The following is a 15,089-nucleotide window of genomic DNA, read 5'->3' as shown; positions in this document are numbered from 1 at the left end:
CTGGATTTTAAGTATCTTGGGGGTGGGGGTGAAAGGCTATTATTGTAATGTTCTAATTTGTCTTTAGTAGCATTTTGCAAATATTGGGAAATAGGTGATTATTTCTTAATGGTTTTCTTTTAACCGAAATCTTTCAGTTTCTTTCACTTTTTCCCCAATCACTACCATGTCTTTGCCTCAAATTTCCCACATGTAGCAGAAGCATAGTCATATGGACCCAGATAATTATTCTGCAAACTGAATAATCACGATTTAGAGTTTGCATGTATAATTGCTATTTGCAAAATAGGACACTTTTTTTTTCTTTAGTAATGTCTGACTATTTTTTTTTATAGCTTATTTTGAGCTATCACTTATCTAATAGAAATCAGTTAAAAGTAGTAAACTTGGGACCAGGGTATTAAGGTTCTAATATAGCTGTATAACCCTGAGCAAAACATTTAATTCTCTCTCTCTCTCTCTCTTTTTTTTTAACATTTAATTCTCTACATCACCTTTCTCTCCTGTTGGTAACAGTTATTATTTTATAGGACATCTTTTATACCCTGGGCATCTACTAGATCCTCGTGATGACTCTGTGGTTTAGGTTGGTAAAGTAAAAGATAATTACCATTACAAAAAACAGAACTCATAAAGTCAAATAACCCCTACCAAGGCTGCACTCTAATAATGGCAAAGCTGGTGTTGAAACTCAAGTTTCTCCAATTCCAAAGCTCATGTTCGTTTCACAAATGAAGGGGAATTAGATTACATGACTTCCAAGTTCCCTTCTAGTTCTAAACATATGGCTTCCTGCTATTAATGTTTTTTGTTGTTGTTGTTGATTCACTTTTTTACTTCTTAGCCTTTAGCCTTTTTGGTCATGACTAAACTTAAGTCATGAACAATGTAAGAAATTAATTCTAGAATTTTAAACAAACCTTGAAAGGTTATTTTAGTACTAAAATATAAGATTGATATACCGCACCTATAGAAAATTTTTCTCAAATCAGGTAAATATATTTGAACATCACAACCAGCAGCAGTAAATATAGAACTAGATAAAGTAGAAGAGTGAAGGAGTCCAGGCCTTAAACTAAGGGAAAATTGATTTCATTCTTTTTCCATGTTAAATTCTTTCCTGGGTCATAGTTGCTGCTTCATTTTTCTTGAGGTCAACATTATTTTTTATATTTTCCTTACCTTATTGGAGGGATTGCTATAAAAAATTTATAACAGAATTTTGAAAGGAAACTTCTGCGTATGAATTCAAGATGCTTACTGATAGTTTATTTTGGATTTGAAGCATGAAGTGTAAAGATTAGTGGATTTCTGAATAAATCAGAATGAACTCCAGAGTGACTTACCAACTTTGTCAAATTGTTACAGGTATTGCTTGTCTGTATAGAGGTATTATAAAGAGTGTTTTGGTATATCTATTAAGTTTGATAGCTCTATAGCAATATGAACTTCAGAAGAGCAAACAAGCACAATTCCCATCTTCATTGTTCTGTGGCTAGGATAAATAAAACTCAGCTTGTGTTATTTTGTCAAACTCTTTATGTTTGTATATTTATTATATACTGGTAGATATGTACATATGCACTTATATTTATCCGATAACTAATTTGGCCCAATTAGTAGGGATGAAAAAAACTTTTACTGCTTGAATTAATGTTGCAATTTATTTGTGTCAAATCCTCATGGGCTGCATTTTTGTAAATAGAGTTATAAATACTTTAAACTTGAAAAAAAAGAAAAATTTATGAAAGTTCCACTCCTACAATTAGAGTTATCTTAAAAATTGTTTAAACCAGTCTTAGCTATAGCTTGATTTGTATTTTGATTTATTGAGGTCAGGATTTTATATATTATTATTATAAGCACTACCTCCATCCCCAAACAATTTTATTTTAAAGTTACATATATTATAGTGTTTGTGATTTTTCTAATCAGTAATATTTCAGTATTTGTTTACTTGGATGGTAATTTCAAACTAAATCTGGCTCACCTTGTTTTATTTTACATATTCTCAAAAAACAACTATTTTCAGTGTGAGTTCTAAAAGTCATATACACATATGACTTTTGTTCTGTGTCATAATTTCAATAGAGGAAGAAAAAGTTTTCTTAATGACATACTATCCTGTACCTGAAAAATACTAGATAGTAAATAAATGCTTAATTAATGAATAGAGTGGGAAGTAGCTATTGATCAATACTGCCACCCACTTGCATTAGGGAAAATGTAGATTCTGGGCATATATACTATTTTAATTTGTATTACCTGTGATAGGACAAGCTATAACTAGCCAATTTCAGTTGTGAACCTTTTAATAAGAACTCACATCCCAGAAAGTTAATGACAGTGGGTTAGCATGAGTTCAAAGTTTGTTTCAGCCTCAGCTTGCTTGACATTCCTTTCTTTGATGTTGAAGATTTGAGCTGTCTCTAATCTAAATTCTATGCTGGGGCAAGACAGCTAATTGTGTAGGTAGCTTTTCTAGTATAATATCAGAGTAATGAATGTTGTCATAATAATAAATAAAATCACTGACGTAAGAATATAAACATATTCTTCTATTATAAAATGGAAGTAAATTTTTAAATGTTATCTAGATGGGGTGCCCAAGTGGCTCAGTCACTTAAGCATTCGGTTCTTGATCTCAGCTCAGGTCTTGATCTCAGGGTTGTGAGTTCAAGCTCTATGTTGGGATCCATGCTGGGCACGGAACCTCCTTAAAAGAAAATGTTAGCAAGATAATGAAAAGAACCAATAATAATATCAATTAATTCTAATACAATAGACTTTTTAGAACTAAGTATAACATAATTATGCTTTAGAAAAATGATGCCATGGTTGCTCTTTTTGCTTATATGGCCAGTTACTCAAAAGCATTAATTATTTGTTATGTATCATTTTTCTACTGTGTCTTAGAGTAAGATGGAAACCTTCAAGGAGTAAATAGTAGTGGAGAAAGATGTATAAAAATAATGACAATGAGGTATGATAAGTGTAATAATATAAGAATATATTTAAAATAGAAATAATGAACTCTGAGAGTCAAGGTGGAGAAAAGTTACTTTATCACTCCTTCCCCTGTTGACACTATGTATAAAGATACATACTTCTCTGAAGATACATGATTCAGTGAAGACTACTGTTTGTATTGTTCTCAGTATTTACATGTAGATTAGTTTTGGTTTCTGCCCATAAGTACAACTTGCCCTTCTAAAAACTTAGTCAGTCCAACTAATGTGTCAGAAGGAGCCACTTCTCTTGTGCTAGTTCACAGGTTAATCATTCTTTTGCCTTATTTCCCAGAGGCTTAGACTCTGGGACAGTACATCTTCATATCTTTGTGCTGATTGATTGATCAATTGATTGATAGACTTTGTTAAGTTGCTCCTCTCATCCATTCTTCTTATATATCTAGCTCAATAGGAGATAGTGATGAGATGAACATTGGGTCTGAATTAGCAGTCACTTCCCTTGCTAATAGATTTCCAGTAAGGTTTATAGGTTTATAATCAGCACAAGAAATACTTTTTTTATAGAATGGAAAATTTATTACTTAGCTTAAATTACATGAAGATTTACTTTATCATAGTGAAAATATACTTAAGACATTGAGGTAGTGATTCTAAAAATTTAGATGACAAACACAAGTATTGTCTAACAGTAATAGTTGACTAGCCTTTTTTTTCAGTGGACTTACTAGTTAACATTCTAGCATAGAGCATAAAATACTTTTTTTTCCTGAACTTATTTAACATAGACTATGGACTGATCTCAGTTTTGAAATGTTTCTGCCTACCACAAAGATAAAAATAAATAACACACATAAGGCTTTTTCAGTCATACTACTAAAAAACCTAAATCTCTGAATAAAGTTTGAACATCTGTATTTTAGCCAAGATGCTCATAAATAGGAATGGAGAATGGTTTTATTTGCTTTGTTCATCTGTAGATCATGATGAAATTAATAGATCACAACTTTCATTAATAGTACTTCAGAATATTGACAATTATTTGTATTCATTTTCTTGAAATCTGGGTAGAGATTTGGTTGACTAGTTTTGCTTGCCAATTTCTTTCTTCACAATTCAAATTAACATTGTAAACAAGATAGTAGGGAGAATTGTTGAAATGTTGGGAAAATAAAGTCGTGAGCACTTATAAACATACACTTTCTCACTTAAAGGACAAAAACTAATAAAAATAATTATCAAATGGGACCCATGGAAGATAGGGATGTGGGGTGGTGGAAGGTATTTTCAATATATATATATTTTTATTATTATTTTGATTTTTGAATCATGCAAATATTTTGCCTATTCAAAAAATGAAGCATGCATATATATATATATACCTACGTATAAGTTATGCATTTGTGAGGGTCAGATTTTCTCATAACTTCATACCATATAAAGGAGCTATGTAACCATAAGATCATTTCTTTGAATATACACTTATAGGTCATTTTCTTCTTTAAATATCCTAAGTTTTGAGACAGTGTCCTTGGTTTATTAAAGTTGGTCTATGTCCACAACTAAGTAGACTTAATTTGAAAAATTTACTTTGTTTAGAGAGAGGATATGATTGCAGCTGAAGTCAAGGTATGTACTGTTAGATGACTGATGTGTAGTCCATTTGTACTCTAATAATCTAGTTACCAGTGACAAGTTTTAGGGAAAATTTCAGGTGTTCATTTTATAAAAAGTTTCTTCAGATAGCCCAGAATCGAGGTGGATAATAAAGAGGAAATTATTTTTCTTTACTTTGTTTTTTGTTTTTTGTTGTTTTTTTTTTTAAATCTTGAATTCTCTGAATCTTCTAACCAAAGGGTTTATGGGTCCAATCCTAACAGTTGAATTTTTTTTTATTTGCTAAGAGAGATTTCTTTTTAAAAAGAACTTTTCTTTGAAGTAAGCTAATTGTTTATTTAGAAAACTAACTTTTTGCTGTGTACATATATATACTCTTTCTGAGAGTAAGAATTAAGAGTCAGATTTTTTAAAAAGATAATATAATATAGAGAATGTAATTTCCAGAAGATCCAAGATGTACATCTTCATAAAATTTTAGATCGTCTTATTTCATTTATGTTTTAAAGTAAAAGACATTATACTGACTTAATGTCTTAGTTATAAAGGTAAACATTTATTTTTTAAATTATGATACTACTTTATGTAGCATTTCGAATCATTTACCTAATGAAAGTCATTTGTTAACTATAGCAGAGAGTAAGTCCAAATAGTATTTCTTTTTTTCTCAAGAAACTTAAGTACTTAAATCACCATAGGCACGCAGTTTACTTGTAATAAAGAATGTTAATGGGGAGGGTAGGAGTTAATTAACTAGACCCTTAATAATGGGCCTTTCTAGTCCAAGGAATCTTATAATTGCTTCTGAAGCTAGTCATGTAGCAAGTTGCAAGATAAAATATCTAGATTTGTGAAGTAGTCATTCTGAGAAAAAGGTTGCCTTCAGGCAAGTTTTGGTATTTTGTTATTATGTAAAATGCCTTTTTAAAGATAAGCAATACACACTGTCAGAATAATTTTGGAGGTCCAATACTTCCTGTTTACTCAAGATTAAATTCACAAATGAGGGTAAGACTCTCCAATGAGCCCAGTTTTTGCTGTCTTTGGAGAAAGAGTCTTTTGGCCAAACTTTATATACTTAATACCAGTCTGATAGTCTTAAAAATATATTGTCATGATTACTAAGAATTGATGAAGTGTGTGGTAATTTTCATGATATGTTTTACATGAGTGAAATGGAAAAACATAGGGAATATTTTCATTAAATGTTAGTATAAGAAATATGCATTTAAAATGTAACTTATTACATAATTTCTGCAAATGTTGTTTGCTCCAAACTGGTTTACTTTAGCATAAATCCCCCCAAAGAATATTTAATTTCTCCCTTTGGGATGGCTCATTTTGTACCATCTAAGCTACTTGAAAAATGTGATCAGGCTGTGCCAGGACTGCAATAGGATAACAGTTAGTGGAAATAGCCTGCTTAGCTTCTGTTGGGAGGACTGTATGGAAAATATATTCCATTTTCAAAATGTTTCTGAAAGCACTTATTTGTGGAAAGGATGCTTGCCATTTAAAACTCTTCGGAAATGCAGGTTTTACAAAATACAAAATAATCTCCTGAAAGTTTGAAAGGGGAAGGGGGCTGTCGTGCGGGGGCGGTCTCATTTGCTGCCCACATCCTCCCTCTGCTCGGTGCGTTGTGTGCTTACGGGTTCCCTGGAGCGGATCACCATATAATTGATGTGCAGTCTGCATTGCTGAATCCTGGACTGCACCATTCTGTGTTCAAGGGAAGATGTAATCTGATCCCTCTGCTGCTGAGGGAGGAATCTGTTCAGTCAAGGCTTTGACAGGGCATAGTCTCCTCCAATAATCTTCTCGGTTCTCTCTCATTATTCCCTCGAGTTCTCCTCAGTCAAGCTGCATGTATGTATGTGTGTCCCGAGAAGCGGTTTGATACTGAGCTGCATTTGCCTTTACTGTGGAGTTTTGTTGCCGGTTCTGCTCCCTGATCTTCCCTTTCTGACGTGCCTGAGCATGTCCACATTAGAATCTGTGACATACCTACCTGAAAAAGGTTTATATTGTCAGAGACTGCCAAGCAGCCGGACACACGGGGGCACAGAATCACTGAAGGGGAAAAATACAGAAAATATGGGTTTCTACGGCACACTAAAAATGATTTTTTACAAAGTAAGTAATCTGTTTTCTTCCTGTGTTGTATGATTGTGTGTGTGTGTGCCTGCCTGAGAAGGAAAATCTGTATCATCAGAGATGGCTGCAGTATCCTCTAATTTTGGTGGGTGGCTGGATGGCTGGTATTCTGTTTTATAACGTGAATGTAAGCAAATAATGCAAAGACAACGTAAGCTGTAAGCAGCTTTAAATTGAAAATAAAATGTATATTTTCATCTGGGAATTTTTCACTAAAAATATATTTAGACTTCGGAGATGTGGCTCCGTTAAATGCTGACCTGGAAATACTCTACCCTTAGTTGCCTTTTAGTGAAATCTTTTGCCTTTAATTTTTCTATACCTTATTTATATTTCTTTTCTTTCTTCTTTTAGTTGACTCTTTTAAAGTCTGGAATCACTAGGATATTTAGGACTTATAATTTAAAAGATCGTATTTACTTTCTGTGCCCTTAGAAAATTGCAGAATTAATATTTGGTTCTAAAGTCAAGATTTTCAGTAAACAATATAATATTTAAAAGACTTCTATAGTCCTACAGAAAGTGCTTTATTTGGTAAAATATTCTGAAAATAAAAAATCCTTTTTAAATGGTTCCCTCGATATGTCTTTTTTGGGCATTTTTATTCATTGAAGGATTTCTAAGATGGAAATAAAGTTTGCTTTTGGTGGCAAATGGCATTTGCACCAATGTGTATTTACAAGATACCCAGGGAAGTTCTGAAAGCCAGTATCACAACTTAATTAGAATGAATATCAAAGTTTCTCATGTTAATTTTGAAAATAAGAATCTGTAGAAGTTATGAAAAAACTAGATTTTTAAGGTAATCTGTACTGACCGACCTTCTTGATAGATATATTTGCGTGTATACATGTATACATGTCTATAATTTATATACGTGCAAGTACGTGGCTGTCTATATATTAAAGCTTATATATTTATTTTTGCTTTTTATTAAAATTACTTGGAGAAAGAAAATAAGGGTTTTTGAGAGGAATCACTCTAAAACGATGTAATGAGTACAGAAACTTCTGAAGGGTTGAAATGAGACCAGTTCCATTTCTTTCCAGTAGGTATTTCTTGAACTAAGGTATAAATTATGGATTAGCTTGTTATACCCTCTTTCTAGCCCTTAATGTCATAAGATCATCTCTGTATTTTGGAAGACTTTTTCCTGATGATAAAAACGTAGTCTTTATTATCCATACTGTGGCTCAAAAATTTTTAGAGTCTTGTTGGTTCTCTTTGGTATTTATAATGTAGCATGCTGTGTTATGATGTTCCCATGTGAGGCAGTAGGTAAGAAGTCTGCTGCAAAGCAAGGGTTTTCGCCTTGCTATAAAAATGACGATAGCTCTCTATCACTCTGGATACCCCCTCCCCATAATTTTCAGTAGTACAGTAATTAATTAGAAGATACAAATCTCAGGGGGTTGTTGAAATAGAAAAAGTTGAATCTTAACAGATCTTATTTTCTAGTTTTATAACAGATGTATAGTTAGGTAACCTCAGTTAACAGATGGTAAAATATAAAAAATAAATATTTCAATTTTGATGTTGACAAAATGCAACTCTAAATGTATTTACAGTATTACACATATATAGCATAAGGAGATTCTTGAAAACTATAGATATTGGATATACCTTACAAAGATGATTAACTCGTTCTTTTTAAATCTTTTTGTTGGTGTTGCTTTTCAACTTAGAGTATTTTGTCCTGAGTGAGCATCTGTGAGTGAAGTTATATTCTGTGTAAATATCAATTCATGGCTTTTTCCCCACCTTTATTATACCATCTTTAGACTTCTCTCCTCTTACATATATACTTTTTTTTACTCCCCTCATTGCCCATATTCATTGTTTATGCCTTATTATAATTGCTTTTCAAGATCATTTTATTTACATTGTTCTCTTTATACTTTTGTAATAATCTGTGTGTTTTAAATTCAATTATTGTTACTTCCATTCAGCTTTTGAAATTTTAAATTTTGCTATTTTATCTTGAGCTATGTTTCTAAAGGAAAATGATGATCACTAAGAGAGACGTGTTAAATATGGTTCTGTAATGTGTGTATTAACGTGTTTTTTTCCCCTGTGTTGGTTCTTAAACTGGAAAACGTGAAAGGTATATCACTCTCAAGGAATATGTATGATGAATATCAATTTTTAAGTCACCATATGCTATTCTTCTAGACAAAATATTGGATAGGAAGGAATTCACCTTCCTAGTCTTTAAAGAGTAAAACAAAGTACAAGAGGTAGAAAAAACCATGAAGCATTTATTTTCTATATACATTATCTATGCCTAATTAGTGAAAATTTAGGCATATGAAAATTAAGAATTTTTTTCAGTATTGCCAATGCATATGTTAAGATTTAGTAGTTGGGACAGGTGACTTTTTTTTTTAAACCTATCTTATTTGCTTTACCTTATAGATGAAAAGAAAATTGGACCATGGTTCTGAGGTCCGCTCTTTTTCTTTGGGAAAGAAACCATGCAAAGTCTCAGAATACACAAGGTAATACTGAGTATAATAATTAATTCTCTTATTATTCTTATGTTTCTTTAAAGAAGTGATGATTCCAAAAACATTTCTTCCAGTTTATTCTCATAGAATTATAAGGTAACGAGTACTGTTGACTCTATAGCATATTTTGAGATCACTAAAAATTGAGAAATACATAATTTTAAATAAAAGAATGACTACCACTATAGCTTATATTTTTCTTACTAATACTTTGAAATAAGACACAAGCAAAATTTCTCTTATGAACAAAATTTCTAAATCACAAATTTTAAGGAATTCTAAAAAGTAAATTCTAAAATGTGAATATGAGCAAATATATCTTGTAACTATAGCAACAGCTATTCTAGGGTAGATATTTATATATGCAGAATTGAAGATACATTTATTAGCAGTGAAATAAACCTCACAGTTACTAAATAAATCTTACTGTGTTAGAAATCCCCTTTTATTTGCTTGGTAGATCTTATGTTTTTAACACATACATTTCCACACTGGTAACATAGTTTCCATAACAACTAAATACAATTGTAGTCTTGTTTTGTGCACCATTCTATCATTTTTGGATTTTACATCAATATAAAACTTTTCCAACTCTCATGCTAATTAGGCTAACTTAAACACAATATCTGTTACCCAGCCAATTAAAAATGGCTTTGGATGTCATTCGGAATTTGGTATTTTAAAATTTAAATGACAAAAGTATCTTCAGAGCTTTTTTGGGTCTTTTTTGCATAATTGTCACTTTTTCAAATTACTGATTAAAAGTTAGCTTATAGAAGCCATAAGAACTTCATGATGGTGACATTTCATTTCCCCTAAATATTTTGACTTAAAGTTATGTTTATTATATAAGAGGCAACAAAATTAACATTGCTCAGACTGAAGTTTCTGTGATTGAGCATTGTTAGAGATTGCATCTCTTTTTTTTTTTTTCAAAGAAAGAGTTTATATTTTTATTTCATTCAGTTGTAGGAAAATTTTTTTTTCAATTGCTCTTCCCTGAAATTTAGAAATCATAATAATTCGTTTTATGTGCACAAAATACAGAGATGATATAGACGAGAAAAATAAAACTATCTCCTTTTTATTCAGGAAGTGCTTTCTGTGTGATTCCCCCTTAATGATTGTCCCGTCCCTTTCTCTCTTACCTACCCTTTGCTTTTTGACAGTTTCACTGTGTTTTGGGCACCTCCACCAGAGGGTGTGGAGTCATAGACAAGAGGAACTCTTCACTTCATTTTTACTTTTACCTTCTAGTCTTGATAAAGTATTTCTTGGTTGAGAAAGTTGAGTTTAATGTAAGAATGTGCTATTTTTAATATGTAGATTCCAGTCAACCATATCATTTTGGTTTAATATTAATATGGCTGATACCAAGACAAAGGCGTTAAATTATTCAGTTGTGTTTAAGGCAGCTTGTAAATAAATGCTGAATTTTTACTACAGAACACAGTTTAATAAAATTTGCCTTTAGTTGCTCACTTTTTATATTGAGAAAGCACTTGAAAAGGTACAAATTCTGTTTTCAGCCTTTTAACATATAATCTTACCAAAGCAAACCAAACAGTGTATTGATTTCCATGTCTTTTTGGAGAGTTTGTCAGGATATATTTGGTGTTTTTAAAAATTTTTTGACAGATTTTCTAATAAGAATGAAGCTATGATTTTCCATCTTCTTTATTAGAAAATTTCAGTTATGATCCCATTCTGTTTCAGTTTGGAGAAGAAAATAGAGCTTACCTTTGAAATTTGATAGACAGGAAGATAAAATTTAATTGTATGTTAGAGATTATCATAGATGTATAATGCTAAAAGATTTAAAGGTGGTAGATACATAGATTTTTCTGTAAAACCTGGTGATAAGACTTATTTTTTAACAAAATAATGAGATACACTGGATAGAGAAGGATTGGAGGAGTTGTTTCATTAGCAACTTATCAGAGCTAGGTATTGTGCTAGTAGTATACAATTTGTATGTTCTTCGGATCTAAAATACTTTATTATCATAGCTCAATAAATTGAAGATTATTTCACAAATGTAATTATGAATCTCCTTGTACTTTTTTTCCAAATGTCCCTAAAATAGAGATATTCAGTATTTACCTCAAGATTAAATAATTTAATTATGTGTTGAAATTAGAAAGTAAAGCTTAAAATATTAATAACTTGGTTATAACTATACTTTTTCTGCTATTCATCATTTTTAGGAGAGTTGGACAATTTTAGAAATAGATCTTCTAGTCTTGACTCTTTTATTTTGCTAGTGGCAGAACTAAATTTCAGGTTGGTTTGTTTTCTTTAATATCTCAGAGTTTAAATTATTGGATAGAAGTGTTAGATCATCTCATTTTATTTAATTTTACGTATAATATAGTAAGTTTTCAATATTTAACTGTTTTGAGTAAATCTATGTCTAATCAAGACTTGTTCCTGCTAAGCTTTATAAATGACAGTGAAAAGTTGGAGAGAAATAGATAAATATTGTAAATAATTTAGAATGCATCTTGTGAAAAGTCCAAGATATTTGAGCATCCTACTTCTACATATGAATCTTTTAAAGCATTAGTAGGTTTTACAGCTCTTTTTATTAAGGAAATTTAAACTTTTATTTAATTAAGTTACTGAAGACCTGTCACAAAGAGAGGTGGGACCTGTATCTTCTAAAGATATATTTTAGCATTATTTGTATGTATCAACAAGTTGCAGTTTTGCCATAGAGATTCTGTCATTTGGTTGCAATTAGCATTGCTGGGATAATAACAGGTGGCTACGTAGGAGGGAGGAAACCAACTCTAAGAATAGCAGAATAGATTTTGTATATCCTTGCTCTCTGAGAATAAGCAAATGAAAGTGATAATTCTATTGATATTTGAAACATGCCAGATCATTATTATTATTAAATTAGAGCCCATTACTCTTAATAAATGCCTATCTCTGTTTCCACTCTTGTGGGTTTGTTTTTTTGTTTTGTTTTTTTGTTTTTTTTTGTTTTTTTTGTAGTACCACTGGGCTTGTACCATGTTCAGCAACACCAACAACTTTTGGAGACCTGAGAGCAGCCAATGGCCAAGGGCAGCAACGACGCCGAATTACATCTGTCCAACCACCTACAGGCCTCCAGGAATGGCTGAAAATGTTTCAGGTGACATGTCTAAACACAGTACTTGAAATGCTTTACTTAATCACTGCAAAAAATAGGGGATTATTCAGCCATGAAAAGGAACTGTTATATGCTACATCATGGATGAACCTTGAAAATATTTTGTTCAGTGAAAGAAGCCAGACACAAAAAGCCACATTTTGCATGATTATTATTTACATGAAATATCCAGAACAGGCAAATTGATACAAGGGAATGTAGATTAGTGATTGCTATGCGATTGGTGAGGGGATATTGGGACTAACTGCTAATAGGTACAAGATCTCTTTCTGGGGTAATGGAAATATTCTGGAGTTGATAGTGATGATGGTTGCACAGCAAGATAGGTATGCTGGGAACCATTTAAGTGTACATTTTAAATGGTGAGTTTTGTGTTATGTGCAGTATATGTCAATAAAAAAATGCTATTGAAAATAAGGGAGCTCATTTTAATTTTTAAGTGTATTAATCGAGAGAATCCAGTGCTTATTTTGTGTTAGTGTGCGTTTGCATTTTTTATTGCTTTTTAGATAATAAGAACTTTCTTCCTTTTCTCCTTTATGTTTGGGTTTCTGGGGTTGCTGAATGTACTTTCTAAAATTCATTGCTTAAGAAGTACCTGGGTGGCTCAGTCAGTCAAGCAGCCAACTCTTGGTTTCTGCTCAGGTCATGATCTCAGGGTCCTGGGATTGAGCACCATGACCCTCGCACGGCAGGGAGCCTGCTTGAGGATCCCTCCACCTCCCTTTACCCTTCCCTCCACTTGCGTGTGCACTGTCTCTCTCTCTCTCTGAAATAAATAAATATTTAAAAAGATAAATAAAATATATTATCTGGAAGTTAAACATTTAGGAGTAATGTAGGAACTCTGCTAATTAGTCACTGGTGATGACTTACCCATCACTGTTACCCTAATAGTCTCCAGGAGTTGATACAGCTTCTTTTCATCTGTGCCATGCTTACGCATGGCTTATCATGTTCAAATTCTGGTTACTGTATTTTACCGGCATTTAAATTCTCTGAAAGTTTACTGGGAAGTTTGGCTATAACCAAGCCTCTTTTATGAATTTTATAACTCCTAATAGTGATAGTAAATTGATATATCTTTTTCCAGTGAGGTAATACATATAAATCAAGTATTTAGACAAATAGTTGACCTAGAGTAAACACTTGCTTAATTATTCTTTGTAAATACCAAATAAAATAAATTATGTAAAGTGAAGCTGTCTCTGATATTAGCCATGGCACTAATGTAAAATGAATATATTTCCTTACCTCTTCCTGCTTGATTGGTGGTATTTTATGAATGCATAAGGGAATAAAAATACATAAGGAAAAAAGATACTTTACTTGACTTTATTTGATATTTTAAGTTTTTAAGATGTCCATTATGTAAATCCTTATATATTAAATTCCTGGGCAAGAACTAAATAAATGTCCTAATCTTTTTCTTCCATAGTTGGAAAATTCACTTGAATCAGTGTTGCTTTTAAATGGATTTTAAAAATTGTCTTCTGCCCTTCAGGTGATTTCAGAGAAACTAGGGTAACCTTTTTTCTTCAGTTGGTAACTGAAAGGTTAGAGCAGTGGTTCTCAACAGGGGGCAGATTTTTCCTCTGTTGAAACATTTTTGGTTGTTGCAGCTGGTGAGGTGGAGGGCAGGACACTGCTGGCATCTAGTGGGTAGGGACCATGTAAAAGACAGCCTCCTATAGCAAAGTGTTATGGAGCCCAAAATCACCAGTTGCTGAGATTGAGAATCTGGATTAGAGGACTTAAAGTTAATATACTATTCATATTATAATGTTATGAACAACAATTACAAAGAATTTTTTTTCATTTTCATAGGCACATATTGATTAAACTTACCTTTCCCTGAGGATTATTCCCTCTCCTCCTCCCAGCTCTTTTACCTTAGGTTCTTGATTTTTTTTTTAATTTTAATTAATTCTTTCCTATGCATGCATTCAGAACTTTAATTTTTTTTATTATATCCTTTTGATAAGAAATTTACCCCATCAGTAAGAGGTGAAAGTAGGACTCAGACATTCATACTGCCAAAGAAATACTGTAAGATTTTTATTATCTCTGGTTAAGCCAAAGAGATGGAAATACAGGTATGTGTTGTCATGCTTGCATACGGAGGACTTGAGAGCAATGCAGAAGACATCATAGCATTTTTAAAAGATTTATTTATTTATTTATTTATTTATTTATTTATTTATTTAGCTAGCAAGCGTGAGTGGAATGGGGGTAGGGAATAGAGGAAGAGGGAGAAGCAGACTCCCCACTGAACAGGGAGCCCGATGTGAGGCTGGATCTCAGGACCCTCTGATCATGACCTGAGCCAAAGGCAGTTGCTTAACTGACTGAGGCACCCAGGTGCCCCTGATTTCATATCATTTTTACAAGAAAGTATCAACATGATTGAAAATTAGGCTCTCACTGATAGTTTTCTCATCATTGTGGACAGCCTGCAAAATTTTTATTTTATATGAAAAGCTTTATTTCTTATCAGAAGGTCATAAAGTGAGATTTATTTTGTATGTGATATGGGCCCATTTTTTCCAGTGTTATATTTATTTTGTTATTTTTTTAAAAGATTTTATCTGTTCATGAGAGACAGAGAGGCAGAGACAGGCAGAGGGAAAAGCAGACTTCTCTGAAGGTAGATGCTCAACCACTGAGCTACGCAGGCAT

The 15,089-nt window shown here is 32.2% G+C and overlaps 1 protein-coding gene across 4 annotated transcripts in view; it reads left to right on the top strand.

Moving 5' to 3' along the window:
* Nucleotides 1–15,089, top strand: part of FBXW7 (F-box and WD repeat domain containing 7) — a 233,559-nt gene that overhangs the window by 194,110 nt on the left and 24,360 nt on the right. For 3 of the 4 annotated variants that reach the window (XM_049094232.1, XM_035698870.2, XM_025439038.3), the window contains 2 exons: nucleotides 9,159–9,241; nucleotides 12,251–12,392. In XM_049094232.1, coding sequence (XP_048950189.1) covers nucleotides 9,159–9,241; nucleotides 12,251–12,392 — 225 coding nt within the window. Of the gene's footprint in view, nucleotides 1–6,297; nucleotides 6,723–9,158; nucleotides 9,242–12,250; nucleotides 12,393–15,089 lie in introns of those variants that run through there. The other variant, XM_025439037.3, reaches the window with a different exon arrangement.

The sequence above is a fragment of the Canis lupus genome, chromosome 15 (assembly GCF_003254725.2).
Source record: "Canis lupus dingo isolate Sandy chromosome 15, ASM325472v2, whole genome shotgun sequence".
NCBI classification, from domain to species: Eukaryota; Metazoa; Chordata; class Mammalia; order Carnivora; family Canidae; genus Canis; species Canis lupus.
Note: the sequence above shows the minus strand (reverse complement) of the source record. Positions and strands in the feature narration are given on the sequence as shown.